Source organism: Mandrillus leucophaeus, unplaced genomic scaffold (assembly GCF_000951045.1).
Source record: "Mandrillus leucophaeus isolate KB7577 unplaced genomic scaffold, Mleu.le_1.0 Scaffold372, whole genome shotgun sequence".
NCBI lineage: Eukaryota > Metazoa > Chordata > Mammalia > Primates > Cercopithecidae > Mandrillus > Mandrillus leucophaeus.
This window is the reverse complement of record NW_012103943.1, coordinates 468,360-484,266: the sequence shown is the minus strand read 5'-3', so window position 1 is coordinate 484,266 and position 15,907 is coordinate 468,360. Positions and strand designations below refer to the sequence as shown.

General features: G+C 48.5%; 1 protein-coding gene across 1 annotated transcript in view; it reads left to right on the top strand.

The window, feature by feature from the left end:
- The window catches only part of HRH2 (histamine receptor H2), a 27,204-nt gene extending 23,266 nt beyond the window's left edge, over window positions 1–3,938 (top strand). Inside the window, exon 2 of the mRNA XM_011990169.1 lies at window positions 2,410–3,938. Coding sequence (XP_011845559.1) covers window positions 2,410–2,602 — 193 coding nt within the window. The 3' untranslated portion in view covers window positions 2,603–3,938. The remainder of the gene's footprint in view (window positions 1–2,409) is intronic.
- The last annotated feature ends 11,969 nt before the right edge of the window (window positions 3,939–15,907 follow it).

The window sequence follows — 15,907 nt, the reverse complement described above, 5'->3', positions numbered from 1 at the left end:
ACCCCCCAGAGTAGACTTTTTTTTTAAGACGGGGTCTCACTTTGTCCCCCAGGCTGAAGTGCAGTGGCACAATCTCAGCTCACTGGAGCCTCAGCCTCCCAGGTTCAAGCAATCCTCCTGCTTCAGCCTCCCAAGTAGCTGGGACTACAGGTGCATGCCACCAGGCCCAGCTAATTTTTGTATGTTTTTTTAGAGACAGGGTTTCACCATGTTTCCCAGGTTTTGTCATGTTGCCCAGTCTGATCTCGAACTCCTGAGCTCAAGCGATCTACCTGCCTTGGCCTCCCAAAGTGCTAGGATTACAGGCATGAACCACTGTGCCTGGCCTTGAAATACTTTACAACGGTGAAAATGAGCTACAGCTATACCTATCAAAAATATAATGTCAAACGATAACAAAAGGTTAGCTACAGAGAAAAGATCATAAAACACGATTTTATGTATATACAAGTGAAATACAGGCAGAACAACACAATAGATTGTTTAGGGATACAGAAATATTTGCTGAAACAAATCAGGGGCTGGTAAAGTTCAGTTTCCTAATCTGACAGGTGGTTCCACTGGTAATCTTTTCAATATTCCTTAAGCCATGTATATGTGTTTTATATAGCGTCTCTTTGGATGCCCAGTGCATTTCATTTAAAAATATTTAATGAGTGAATTGACATGTAACAAAGAGATATGACTGAATAGAGGAAGACTTGAGATGTTTATTTTCATTTTAGTTCATCTTTATGGTCTGAATTTGTTACTATGAACATGTGGTATTTCCAAAATAGCATTATTTTAAGTGATTTTAGGCCCTTTAGAAGAAGGGAGGTGGTTATTTCCTAGCCTAGAGCTAGCTCTTCTTTGATAATTTCACTGAGTGCAATGAGAGTTGCCTTCTCAGAGCCACAGGCTGCATCTGGAATGTTAATGCAAGGGCAAATACCGGCCTGCTTGGTCAAATATGTACACTGCTAACACGGTAAAGGACGCCCGCAGGCTCTGAAATGCCAGAGGGATGACCTTGAGGCCCAGGTGCAGGTGGGGTGTTCAGGGAGAAAGGGCCACACCCAGACCTTCTGCAATGGCCTGGCCGGCACATGCCCTCACATGGAAGGAAGCGCAGATGTCAGCTACGTCTTTGTTCACAAAGCCTTACAAAGTCAGGCCTCCACAGCTATCATCAGATGGACACTAAAGGCACGAGTGTTCCTTTCCCTCTATGTGGAAGGGAGAAGGAGGAGTACGTTTGATTCCCTTGGTGGCCGAGGTGTTCACAGCTGATCTGAATGCCAGATGGAGTAACTCAGACTTCTCCCAAACTTCTTCCCCAACTCGGGGCATGCTGCAGATGCTCAGGAATCATCTCACTAAGATTCGGAACTGGCACACTTTGACGGGGCTCCTACTGCCAGGCAGCCTATGTGTGCTTACTTTTATGTGTATTCTGTAACACTGAATTCTTTCAGGAGTAGGAAAAGTGAGGGCTGGGTGCAGTGGCTCACGCCTGTCATCCCAGCACTTTGGGAGGCCAAGGCAGGAGGATCACTTGAACCCAGGAGTTCAAGACTAGCCCAGGAAACAGAGTGACAACCCACCTCTATAAAAAAGGCTTTTTTTTTTTTTGAGACAGAGTTTCACTCTGTCACCCAGGCTAGAGTGCGGTGGCACGATCTGGGCTCACTGCAAGCTCTGCCTCTCAGGTTCACGCCATTCTACTGCCTCAGCCTCCCGAGTAGCTGGGACTATAGGTGCCCACCACTGCGCCTGGCTAATTTTTAGTATTTTTAGTAGAGACGAGGTTTCACCGTGTTAGCCAGGATGGTCTCGATCTCCTGACCTCGTGATCCGCCCATCTCGGCCTCCCAAAGTGCTGGGATTACAGGCATGAGCCACCGTGCCCGGCCAAAAAGGCAATTTAAAAAAACTAGCCAGGCACAGTGGCACTCACCTATAATGTCTGCTACTCGGGAGGCTGAGGCGGGAGGATCCCTTGAGCCCAGGAGTTTGATGTTGCAGTGAGCTATGATCACGCCACTGCACTCCAGCCTGGGCAACAGAACAAGACCCTGTCTCAAGAAACACAAAAACAAAAACAAAACAAAAATCCTGAATTGGATATTTTTATCTTCATTTGAAGTCCAGAGACACTAAGTAAATTGACCACAGGCATACAACATGTTAGAAGCAGAGCTGGGATTTGAAAGCAAGTCTCCTGAATACTCCTTCTTGTGGGTTGAGGGAAGAAGTCCTTGTTGCCTATAGGCTGCTCTGGGTGGCAAAGGGCGGTTCCCCTCCCCCCACCCCATCCCACCCTTCCCAGGCCCTGACTTAGTAGAAGCAAAATCAAGAGGCTAAACCTGGGCTGCCCCGCCTTGCTCTGCGGCCACCTCAGCCTGGCATGTGCTTGTGTCTCCTCAGGAAGCCAGCACTGTCCTGCACTACGTGCTCCAGCAACCTCCTGAGCTGCTGCAAGAGCCTGTGGGGGCTCAGGTTCCTTCAGAGACACATGGGAGGCCCCTCGGAGGAGCCATCGGGGGAGCCACTGTCTGAGGAGCCACAGAAGAGACCTCCCCAGAAAGCGGTGAGGACGCTGCCCTCTGAGGCTGTCTAGACCTAGCCCCAGGACACTGAAGATACTGCTCCTGGTCCCCAAGATGTGACTCCTGGAGCTCCTAAGGACCCAGTCTCCAAAGCCACCAAGGACTCACCCTGGACTGAGTCTGGGGGCTCCCGGAACACACAGTTGGGTGTGGGGTCCTCAGGCCTAGGGCGGAACAGCCTATTCTGTGCTCAGCATTCCCAGACAGGCACACAAGACTCCTCTGGGCCCGAGTGGGCTGAATCCCATGGATTCAAAGCCCATGTTGGTGCTGGCCCTGGGAGTCACGAGCAGAGACGGTTGGGCAGACGGGGATGCGTGCACCTGTGTGTGCATGGGTGCGTACGTGTAGGAACGTGCATGTCCTCTGAGCAAGGCAGAGGGTATTGCAAGAAAGCTTTGGTCTCTCACTCCCTCTTGGGTTCTGCAGGATGAAGGAAAGGAAGGGTAAAGATAGAGACAGGAAGGAAATAGCTTTTCATGAGCACCTGCTGTGTACCAGGTGCTTCCCTGGCATGAGCTCTTATAACCCTTACAGCAACATGAGTTTACAGCAAGAATCACCACCCCAACTTCACAGAGATGGAAACTGAGGCTCAGAGAAGTAAGGGACCTACTCAAGGCCACTCAGCACCTAGAAAGTGTGCCTAGCACATAGGAGGCATGCAAAAATATTTGTTGAATGGGTGAATGAATGAGAGGACAGGTGAAAAGCCAGGCCTCAAACCCACACCGCTGACACTGCACTACACCGCCTCTCAGGAGAGAGGGCAAATATTTCCTTGACTCAGCCACCTTCCTCCTAGCAAGGCTTAGACCCCCAGGCCGTGGGGGTCCCTTCCTGCTAGAGTGTGACCCTCTCTGGTGCTTGTCATCAACAAGTGGTGTGTGGTGGACTTGCTGGGGAGAGTGTCTGCAGCCAGGCTTCATGGAGGGAGGAATGGAGCTCGAGGGACTGTAATGGTTGTGAATGGAGTTGGCCCCCAGCACTCTCTGGTGGCCGTATGACCTTGGGCACGTCTCCTGACCACTCTAAGCAGCTTTTGATTCTCCCTTCCAAGAGGGTAGGCCCCCTGTTCCTATTCACAGGATCCATAAAGTGTCTCAAAGAGACAGGATAGTGCCAGCCCCAGAGAGAGGGGGCTGTGGAGGGACATCTGCCCCCAGGGCTTCTCAGTGGCATCTCCTGGCTGGCCCCTGACACTCAATCTTCCTTGGTTTCCAAGATGCCTCGTGGTCTTCCCCCTCCCTAACATCCCTGACCTCCCTTTTCTGTCCCCTTTGCAACTCATTGTCCTCTACCTGCCATCAGATGTGGCTGTTCTCCAGGCTCAGTCCGGAGTCCTCTCTTCTCACTCAGCATCTGTCCCCCTGTGACCTTGTCTGCACCCACAGCTCCAGTTACAAGGCACGAGGTTCGGTTACGAAATCCCTCACAGATTTATAACTGCAGGCTTGGCTCCTTCCGGGAGCTTGAGACCCACTGCCGCCTCCGCAACACCTCCACCTGGGAGTTTCAGAGGCGCTCTCCCTCAGCGTGTCTGCAGCTGCGTGCCTGCCTTCCCCCTGCACCTGCCCTGCTCCCCAGGTCCCTTTCTCAGACCTAAGCCTGCCCGGGCTTCACAGGCTGAGGGTCCACCTTGCCACCTCCCTTTGCCTCGGTCCTCATGGAGCCCTGGCTCCACCATCTGCTGGCTTCTCCCCATCTACTCTGTATCACTCCATCTGACCACCACCGTCTCCATCAGGACAGTTGGAACACCTCTTAGCACTCTCGCCCCCACCCAGTCCACCCTCCACCCGACAGCCAGAGTGAGCCATGCCAGATACAGTCCAGGTCATGCCACACAGCTGGATAAAATCATCTTCAGCCCGGCCCTCAGGCCCTGCGTGCTTGGACCCTGCTGGGCCCTCTCCAGCCTCCCCCTGCACCAGGCCTCCTCTACAACTTCACTCTGGCCCTGCTGTTCTTTTCCTTTTAGTTTGATTAACTCGCTTTGCCCATTCCATGCTCAAAGCTGTTTCCACGACAAAAGGCTCCTCCTGTCCATTTTAGTGCCCCGAGATGTCATTTCCTTGAGGAAGTCTTCCTTGGCCCTTCGCACCAGGCCAGGCCCCTGCCACACCCCTCAGAGCTCTCCTTGGAAGGCACTGGCACGGCTGTTTGTGTGATTCCTTGAACACTGTCTGTCTGTCCTCCTCACGAGGCTGTGGGTCCTGTCTGTTTCTGGTGCCCGTTGTCTGTCTAACCCCGGCAGGAGAGTTTGTCTCATGGTAGGAGCTTAATAAATGTGTGTGGGATGAATGAGCAGAGAAAAGAGAGTGCAGAGAGTGGACAAAACAGATGCTTTCAGGAGTGTGTCTGCCAATAAACCTAAAGGCATGATTTGCCCTGGTGACCCCCAGAGGTGCTTAGTCTCTTGGCTGAATTCCTTCTGGAATCCCCAGAACCCCCTCCTTGGAAGTTTTCCCAGGAGTCTGAGGCAGGCAGGTCTCCCAGTCGTGGCCACATGACCTCGAGTGAAAACAAACCAGTCTGGCTGTTCACAGACTCAGCTGGTCAGAGCTCTGGCCCGAGGGGCCGACGCACCACCCGCCACTGCAGAAGACGCCTCCACGTCTGTCTCTGGGCTGCCTCCGCCTTCTGCAGGCCTCCTGGAGCCTCTGCTGGCTGCAGAAGTGGGGTGCATGCTGCCTGGAGGAGGAACATCTGTGGTGGGACCCCAAATCCATGTTTGTGTTACCATCGTGTTCCAATAAAACTATCGAAGCAGATGCTGCCTCGCGGTTTTATTTTTTAACTTCCTGGTGAGGAAATGCTTCCCAAACTTCATCATACGGTGTCTTGATTTAGAAAAAGAGTCATGATAAAATGCTGGGGTAAAGGCCAAATTAAAAATTGCCTCAAAAGTAAAGACATTTTCCAGAAGCGAGTTTTATCTTAAAGGGCCACACCAGCAGGGAGGGAAGGGCTGATCAGACGGTCCTGGAGAGCCAGGTAGTTGGGAGGAGCTTGGTAAGTCTTCCTGGAGTTGTCAGATGCGGAGACACCTTTTTTTTACGTGGGAGAAAGAGGCATCTTTAAAATGGAAAACTTGCCAATCAAACAAGCCCACAATAGAGAGTGGGTGGATGGATGAGGCACAAGCAAAAACCAGGTCAAGGGAAAATGCATGGATTTTGTGCAAAGAATGAATCCTAGAGCTACCAACAAAAGGGTTGTGAGGAGGAAGGAAGGGGGCAGGCCGGAGTTGAGGATGATGTTTGATCACCGCAAGGTCAGCCGTGAGCCGTGCTCCCCGGCATGGTAGGGAGGAGGCCAGAGGTTGTGGAATTCTGAGCTTCCAGCCCTCCGGAAGAGCCCGCTAAGACAGACCCTGACAAATTTTCACAAGAAGCAGAGAAGAGATTGTGTGTTAATCAAAATGTACAGGAACCACTCTGCTGAAAATGAGTTTTAATATATATTTCAGGGGAGAAAAGACAAAGCTGGAAGACTTGGGACAGGTGAAGTTGGTAAATTGGGTTGGCAGATGTTGCTAAGCAGTCCTGAACTGAAGTGTTAACCCCTGAGCGACAGCCATGGGTGTGATGAATATCCGGGCTCTTTATAGGCAAGCAGCCAGGGCTGGGGCCTGGGAACTACAAGGTCCGGAATCCTGTGCCAGCAGGCTCAGATTTCACCAGTGGGAATCGGAGACGCAAAAATCGTGATCGCTAACTAGGCAAAGGGGAATGGGGTTGCAGAGGGGGAAGGAGACCAGAGAGTCTTTGGGAAACTACCAAGACTAGGGCGTGTGAGGCCCAAACAGGCCCCATGGGCAGACGGGAGGCTTGGCGGCCACATCAGGAATTGTGTCTCCTCCCATGAGTCACGGGAAGCCTTTGAAAGGTTTTCAGCAGAGGGGGCTAAAATGATGCAGTGTGTGTTATGAAAAGAGCATTCAGGCTCCGGTGGAGAAAATAGATCAGGGGGAGGATCGGGGGCAGATCGTGAGGCCCCTGCAGCAGGTGGGGGTGGACAGGAACATTCTATGAGCATCTGCTCACTCAAGCTACATCTGGGAACCCAAGGGAATCAAAGCTCATGCCCGCCTGAAAGATGGGCATGCACCTGAACGATACAAGGGAATGAGGGAAGAAACCAGCTGTGTGGAGAGCGGGGTGGCTGCGGCTGGGAGGGAGGCGCGGTGCTCGAGTGTGGGAAGAAGTGGACCCAGCAGCTGTGAGGTTCTAGAGGAAAAGGCTCCTGAGTACCCTGGTTCAGGGGGTGTTTAAACCCGGTTTAGATGCAAGGTGGGTGGCGGGGAGTTGCCTCGTAGCCAGATTGAGGGGTGGTTTGGAATCTAATCCCAACTGAGCTGGGTGGGATGGAGAATCCCATTCTACTCACAGTGACTGAGCCCCAGCAAAGCACCCGGAAGTTCACCATGCTTGGTGTGGCCCTCAAGACTACTGTCGAGGGTGAGGTCATCATCCTCATTGTCCAGATGAGGCAACCGAGCTCGGGGAGTTCAGGTGGCTCTCCCCATGTCACACAAGCAGGAAAACATTGCTGGGAACATACGTTTCCCACCGGAATTCCAAGCATCCAGTGAGAATTCAGGAGCCCCGAGCCTGCAGGGTGAATGGAAGGAGCCCCCCACCCCCACCCTGCCACTGCCCCAACTGTCAACAGACCTAGGCTCATAACTCAATGTTTTGGAGGTCTTTGCAGAAGTCAGTGCCATATCCCTGACCTCCTCATTAAAGGTCACAGAGCACAAAGTGCTTCTCAGGTCCTGAGATGCCACCGGGCGAGCCACTGCACTGACCTGGCCTGAACTTAGCCCTCACTGCCTGGGCCATTTGGGGCATTACCAGAGTTCTCATGCACCTGGTGGGCCTGGCAGGACTCCCAGGGAAATAGGGCCCCAAAGGGACACACAGTGTGGGCCACGTGGCTCCCAGATAACCCATCCGTCACTTTCCACTGACTTTTACGAGCCCCTTCCTGTACCCAGACATGATGTCAGCCCTTCTGCAGGCACCAGCTCGTCTCTTCTGCGACCAGCCATCCCAGGTAGAGATTAGCATCCCCACGAGCTGTTAACAACTCCAAAATTAACAACCCGAACAAGCAGCATAGCTGGGGCTCCAGCCAGATTCGCTTGTCTCCAAAGTCCAGGTCTTTTCTTTATACCTTTATCTCGAAATTAATTGTGAAGGACATAACTGATAATAGACATACAATCTCTTTTTAAAATGGAAACATTACAAAGAAAAGTAGAGTTTATTTGACACCCCTGCCAACCATCTTTTTTCCCTAGCAATTTCTTTCCATGCAACCACTGTTATCCTAGTTTGCTGTATGGTATTTGGTTCAGCTTATTTATTTTGTTTTTTTAACAGGAAAGTTATACTGCTCCTAAGGAACCAAATGCAACAATATGTCTTCAAGTTTCAACCATGCTAGCACATAAAGATCTTCCTCATTATTTTTAGCCGTGGGAAGGTGTTCTATGGTATTGGTATTGGTAGGTACCCCACAGTTTAGCTGTCTTCCTAGCCACAGACATTTGAGTTATTTCTATTTTTTTGGCTGTTTAAACAGTGATATGCTGATCATCTCATGCACATGTGTAAGTGCAGGTTTTTTGGTTGTGTATGTGTGTGTGTGTTTAGCATAAGGGTACCTGCAAATGTCTTTCTGGATGTGGAGTATACATGCTGCCGAACAACCCTCCAGAGAAGCAAAGCATGTTCACACTCCCACCAGCAACACTGGGAAGAAATTGTCTCTTCACAGCCTCAACATCCCACCTGTGCCTTCTAGTCCTTCTAGTCCTCCTAGAGATGCCCTACTTCCAGGGCAGGACAGAAAAGGTAGGTAGAAGAAATACTCAGACTTCCCCTGAGGCTCACCCCAGGCTCTCCCTGAGCTCTACCAAGTCCTGCCTTCCTCCTTGGACCTCTGTGGAGGAAGCCAGTCCTGCCCGAGTCACCCAGCTATTAGAGGCTGTATCAGCTAAGAATGGCTGCAGGAGTGCTGCATAACAAACATCCACAATATCTCTCGGCATGTGAGAGTAAACATTTATTTAGCTCGTTCATCTGTAGGCAGCTAATCTAGGATTGGCTCTGCTGGGATGGTTCAGCATTGCTTCCGGTGTCTCCCAGGCTCTCCTGGGACCATCAGGGCCACCCAGGCATGTTCTTCTCCGGGAAATGGCAGGGACATAAGAGAGCAAGCCCAGCAACACATGTGCATTTCAAGTTTCCGGGCATCTCATCTGCAAACACACCATGAGCCAGAGCAAGTCCCATGGCCAAGCCGTGGATGAAGCAAGTAAACCCACCCCTTCACTCTCCAGCGAAACTGAGGTGAGGGGTGAATGGCTATCTAATCCGCCACAGAAGCCAGGCCAGATATGACCTGAAATCTGCCTGACGCCAGAGCCCTGCAGAGCAAGGGTCTCAGGATGGAGACAGGGTCCCCCAACTGTCTGGAAATGAGTTCTTTAAAGATCCTCAACTCCCCATTATTGAGGTTGTCTTCAATCTCCTACACATACCACAATGGTTTTCTACCCTGCCCCACAGTGAGATCTCTAAGACTCAAATCTGGGCCTTGGCACTGCCTGGCTATGGGCCCCTCAGTGTTCTACCTCCATCACCACTGACCCACCCCCCGTGGTCTGGCTCTGCCTAACGGTCCAGGCTCACTCACAGCCCTCCCCGTTTGCCACACTCTCCTCTCTTGCTCAAGGACCCAACCTCTCATGCACGTTCTCACTCCATGGTCTCGTCTGCTGCAGAATTCCCTTCCCAGGCATCATTCAAGTCCCAGCTTGGGCCTCACCTCCATTTCAAAGTGATCCCTGTCTCTGTTCCCAGACTAATTCATTTTACTTCCTCCCTTGGCACATCCCTCTGTCCAAGAGACACATCACAGACATCCCAGAGGGTCTAACTCAGATGCCTTCAGGGGCCACTAAAGCTCACTGACTTAAGACAAACAGAAGAGGGTGCCTAGCAATTTACAACCAATGTCCCTGCTGTTGATCTCCACCCCAGCCATGCTAATTGCACACATGTTTATATGACCTTGGCCAAAACGGACCAGAGCAACTCTGCTGGACGATGATGCTGCCACCCGGGACTGTGGGCCGAGTCTATTTTTCAGGAGAAGACATAAATTTGGATATTTATTAGGAATATTAGATGGGTTAATATTTGTAAAGCTCTAAGAAGGATGCTGGGGGCATCGTAAATGCTGTATACTTGTTAAAGTAAGTGGATAGATGGAAGGAAGGGAGGGAGAGAGGAAAGAAAGGAGAGGAGGAGGATAAATTAGATAAATCTCTCTTTGAAAAGTTGGTAATTTAAAAAAATGCTATACTGAAACAACCAAGCCTTTTTATAGGCCACATTTGATCAGAAGGCTGCCAGTTTGTGGACTCAGGAACAGAACTGCCCTGTTACTCTGGGGGAGCCCCTAGAGGAGAAAGTAGGGGTGGGGTGTGGCCCCTGCCCAGAGCAGACACCACTGAGGATGTCTCCTCCATTTCCCTCTGCCCTGACAACACCGCACACACACTTCCCTCAGCCCCTCCAGGGGAACTGGAGAGAGCAGGCAGGCCTCAGAGGAAAAGAAATACAGAGAGATTGGGAATTGCCTCTGTCTTGACCAGGGTTTCTCTACAGTGCTCAAGAGAGGTCCCAAGAGCCTCCTGACCTCAGAAAGGCTCTTTAGTGAGCCCGCTCCTCCCATCTTCATCACCATTGCCCTATGTCAGGCCTCGCCTTACCTTTCTTGGACTCACCACTAGCTTCCAGTCCTCATTCCCTCCTCGTCCAATGTCTACGGACACCTCCCTGTGTCCCCAAGGGCATCTCAGAGCCAGCAGGTCATGGTATCTGACTGGCTTTGAATTCCAGCTGAGGGAACAAGTCACACTCCAGTTCCCTCATCCACCAATGGAGAAAGTTGGTGGTATCTTACAGAGTTGTTGGAAGGTTTCAAAGGATGTCATGCCTGCAAAGTGCTTGGCACAATGCAGCCAAAGAGCTTAGACAATGTCATGCGCTCAATAAGCATCAGCTACTACTACTGCCAAAGCGCAAGTCATTGAGTGCTCTTCTGCTTAAACATCTTTGTAGCTTTCATTACCTTTGCATGCAGAGCTGGCTCCTGGGCTTGACATTCACAGCCCTGCCTGATCTAGCCCATGTAGCCTTCCCTGCTCCCACATGGATGCAGTCGCCAGCCATGAGATGTACACACCCGACTCTAAATGGTACATTCTTGACTTGTCAATTCTGAGCCTTCCAAATGTCAAGACCTTGCAGGCTGCCCCCTTCCAAAAGCAATGGAGGTCCTCCACCAACCTGGGAGCTGAGTCCAGGATTTGAGTGCCAAGGCAGGGCTGCTCTGGGCGTTGAAATTGAACCTCTCTTAGAGACTTAGGGACAGAGCTCATTCTGAGTTGACTCCAGGATCTTCTCCCAGGGACCCAGCATCCATCTGATCTACAGTCTGAGCCAGAGAGGGAAATCTAAGTGGCTGACACAGGCCCCTGAGTCTCATTCTCTCATCCATGACATGGTGGTCCTGGGGACATTTTCTTTATGCTATTTATAACCCAAACTGCCTTTTCCAAAGAAGACCCCTTAATGTTAACTAGGTCCCCTCTGTTCTGCTGAGCACCTGGATGAATCTGAAAATTCATTTATCTGCATAATAGTGGGAGAATAATTTGGAGTTCGTGAGGTACAGTCTGGGGTGGCAGGTGGTGAGGAGGAGGGATGAGAAAAGAGAAAAGAGATAAAAGTCGTTAAGATGGGGACAGAATGAAGTTAACTATGTACATTCCCAAAATGACACTTGGAAGAAAAGTGAATGCCTCATGTTGGTTTTATAGTTGTACACACTGGTATGCTGTAAATCCTTCTCCACCTCTCCTCCTGCACAAAGATCTCCAGGAAAGACCATTGCACTCATGAGTATTTTGGCTTTGGTAGTGGGTGTGGAATCTGGGGAGGGAGTGGAGTTTGGCATCTGGGCCCACACAGACCACAACAGAAGGGACCCTGGAGGAGGCAGGTTTCCAGAGCCAGAAAAAAACAGGAGACTCTGGATCCTTTGGGAAGTCACTGGAATCTCGGGAAGGCTGTGGTCTTCCTAGAGGGTAGTGAATGAGTGAGATCAAACCAGCCTTGTCCAGATCTCAAGGCATCAGGAGGCCACAGATACCATTTTGTTTACCCAAGTTTAATAAAATCTACCTTACAGGTTGTGGTGAGGATTAAGAGATGATGAATAAAAGCATTTGATACATAATGACAGCATTATTTAAGGTGGGTGGATTTTCCTTGTGGTTGTGACTCCTTCCAATGCCAGAAACAATACTATAGAAATGTCCAGTTTGAAGATTTAGGTCCCAGGCAGCATAAAATGCTAAAGCACTGGGTGGATCTAGGCAGGTGTTCAAATGATTTTAAATCTTTTAGACTTGTATTGTGTACAAGAGGTAGAGGGGAGAGGACCCTCTTAGTTCTTGGAAACTGTCTCCTTTGAAACAAGTCACTAAAGACAGGACGGGCCCAAGCTGAGTTAGAGTGTGAGCCAGCCAGATGGCAGGGAGCCCTGAAACATCATGGAAATAAACCACAAACATGCTAACTCCAGTTTCCAGGATCATTCTTCTCTCATAGCTGGAGAAATGTGCATTGATCTCCACACTTGGCCCTTTAGGGAATTTTCCAAAATCCCTTGTTGTGTTGACCCTTTTCTGGAGTGTTTTTTGATTGAGATATAATTCACATACCATAAAATTTGCCTTTAAAAATGTACAACTTAATGTATTTAGTATATTCACAAAATTGTGCAACCATCACTGCTAAATTTTGCAACTTTGCAAAATTGTTTCTTTTCCCTAAAAGAAACCCCACACCCATTAGCAATGACTCTCCAGCCCCCAACAACCAAGAATCTACTTTCTGTCTCTGTGAATTTGCCCACTCTGGACATTGTGCCACACACGGGCTATCAGAGCGAGCTTGGGGTCCACAGTGTCCTCTGCTGAAATGCAGGAACCCAGTAGTTCATGCCTTCGGGCTGCTTACCAGTAAAAAATAATGCCTTGTCTAGAGTTAAAACTCTTTCCTGTGCTTCCAGTAACTTATTTTTGGATACTCCCCAAACGAAACTAAGGAAGGAACAAAAACCGAGACAAAATTGGGAAATGTTTTGCTGAGTATTTTCTGAGTACTGACTCCATTGTGACCATGGAAATAAACAGGTAAGTGACTTTGTTTCTGTATATAGTTTTTGTTAACAGAAAAATCAGTTTTTCCCTGACCCAGCCAGTTTAATATTGAACAAAGATTGAAAGACATCGCTCTGAAGAAATGCCAAACCATTTACCTCCCTGGGAACCTTGACCCTAGCAAAGACTTGCCCTAGAAAAACCCTTTTCTCCCCCTTTCCATTGTTAAGAACTTTTACCCAAAACTTAGGAATAAAGCTAAAAGGTGACAGCATGTCCTTTGAGTGTCACACGGGGGGACCTATCTAGCAGGCCCGCCCAGGACTATCTGATTCTCCAGGGGAATGTCCCTGTGTTTGACTTACTGTTTACTATTGATCAGGGCCCAGACTCTGCAAAGTTACATGTTAACTTGTAGAAGATTAAGTTGTAAATAGCTTCCTTTTGGCCCATTAGAAATGCAAATGATTTCTGTACAGTGGCAGAGATTACACCAAAGGTTATAGTTTATTGTCCTGTAGGACATTACCCTGTTTGTGTCTAATTCAGCAATCCTATCCCAGGACATTCTTTCAGTGATGGTCTATGGCTGTTTCTCAGATTCTTATTTGAACTAGCTCCACCTACCATCCTCCTTGTTCTCTCATTAATGAGTTAAATTATTCTGTGTTTTCTGTTGACTATCTATTTGCACGAGTCGTGTGTTTAACCTTTTCAACATTACACTTAGATGAAATCTTGGGTTCTAACCACAGCCAGTGGGCAGGGACGCCCCCTGCTGGCAGGGCCATTCTATTCATTACACGTTATAAGCACAAGATTTTCAGAAGCTTCCAAAGATACTTGGGACTTGGGAAAAAAAAAAAAAAAAAGGAAAAAAAGAAAGAAAAGAAAACAGCCTTTAAAGTATGAAAAGAAAAATGCAAATTTAAAATGAGTCTACGTTTGATTAAAATCTACAAAATGCAATATTTTATTTTTATTTATTTATTTATTTATTTTGAGACGGAGTCTTGCTTTGTAGCCCAGGCTGGAGTGCAGTGGCACAATCTCGGCTCACCGCAACCTCTGCCTCCCTGGCTCAAGCAATTCTCCTGCCTCAGTCTCCTGAGTAGCTGGGATTACAGGTACCCACCACCATGCCTGGCTAATTTTTTTGTGTTTTTAGTAGAGATGGGCTTTCACCATGTTGGCCAGGCTGGTCTCGAACTCCTGACCTCAAGTGATCCGCCTGCCTCAGCCTCCCAGAGTGCTAGGATTACAGGCTTGAGCCACCACTCTGGGCCTAAAATGCAATATTTTAGATGTCTACAAAGTATAGCTTGTCAGCCAGAGCTCAGTTCAATTCATAATTACATAAAAATTATCTTTAATATGGGATATTCTGAGTGGTTACAATGTCTGATGGGAGTTCTTCAGGACAAAGGCAGAAGGCATGTTCTGTGCATCATTTTTACTTAATGTAAAACCAGCTCCATCTGCCCTATTTCCAAGATGAGATTGATCTAGGACTATAGACACCCCACTCCACCTGCCAAGGCCACCTTGCCTCAATCAGACCTAGAGCAAGAGACCTGACTCCTTTCTACACAACCCACCAATCTTCACGAGGATGTGTGCTCATAGATATCCCCTTCTGCTATCCTGGAGACAACGGCCAGCCAATCAGCTTGGCTTTGTTGAATCCTTGCTGCAGGTTGTAAGAACGTAGAGCGAGCACACACACACACACACAAAATACTCTAGGTTTAAAGAATTGCTCTCCTGTGTTCTGGTTTTGAGCTGCCTCTCGAGCAGTTCCTTGACCAGCTGGTATCATGGGTCACTCCAAGGGGCCAGGAAGAGGTTTCACTGAGGCTTTCATATCTCCACATCCACAGGTCACAAACTATTTCTTGAAAGATCCTAATACTGATTTTGATAATGTAGAAGTATCAATTTTGGCCAGCCATGGAGAACATCTCGAGCACAGGAAACTCTCAACCGCGCCAAAATTGCTCTTAGAGCCGTGGGGTGGGGATTAAGACCCCTGTCCTCCCAGGTCTGAAACCATAACCAGGTCCAGCATATTTGTGTTTACAAAACCAAATTTTATTTTGACCCCAGATAAGAGGAGAACACAGATATGCAAACTGCAGGCCTCAGGCCCTTTGCTGAGGGGAAACCGCACTCCTCACTGGGCCTCAAAACCCTGAGATATGAGCTCTGGCTCCAGTTCAAGTTCTAAGGGAACCTTAGGAGGTCTGTTACTTCTTTATCTGTACCTTGGTTTACCCATCTGTAAAAAGGGATCAAGGATCAAGTCAGGATTGCATATAACTCATCTAGCACCTATTTAGTATTTAGTAAATATATGTTTTCAAGGTCCCATAATTTTGAAGTAAATAAAAATTAATTTATCCTACGTGTCACCAAAATGGTAAAGGTTTCCAGGTCAAAAAAAAAAAAAAATTCCTGTGGTTTAATGTTTGATGAAGGTCCTTTTTATACAGACACCCTCATCTGGGGGGTTATTCCACATCTTAGCAACACACTAAAATGTTTCCAGACACCACCTGAAATGACTCTCCCAAGTGTTAAATTCAATTGCAATTCACAAGCTGACATAACATTACTGCCTGCAGAATATGGTGCAGAATATGGTTACATAGAAACACTGATTGGCTTTGATCCTGCAGTCCTCTTTTCATATTCTGGAATCAGCTTTTTTTTTTTTTTTTTTTTTTTTTTTTTTTTTTGTAAAAAGCAAGCTAGAGGACTGGAAGGTGACAAACCAGTGAGAAGGGGGAGGAAGTCCTGGGCTGGAGATTCTAAACAGCAGCAAGGGCTGTGGAGGTCTCTCTGGGGATTGTTTAAATATTTACCTCAAATTGAAATAGAATGTGACTTTTAAAAATGGAAGGGATTAAAAATCCTTTATTTGGCAAGATCAGATCCATCATTATTCTTCCAAACCAGTGGTCTCAGGAAACGAAAGTGACATGTTATTAGAAGAAAATGGAAATGTTTCATTTTTGTACATTGCTGCTGGGTGATTCCTGCTACCTTGTTATTCCCTGTATTTATT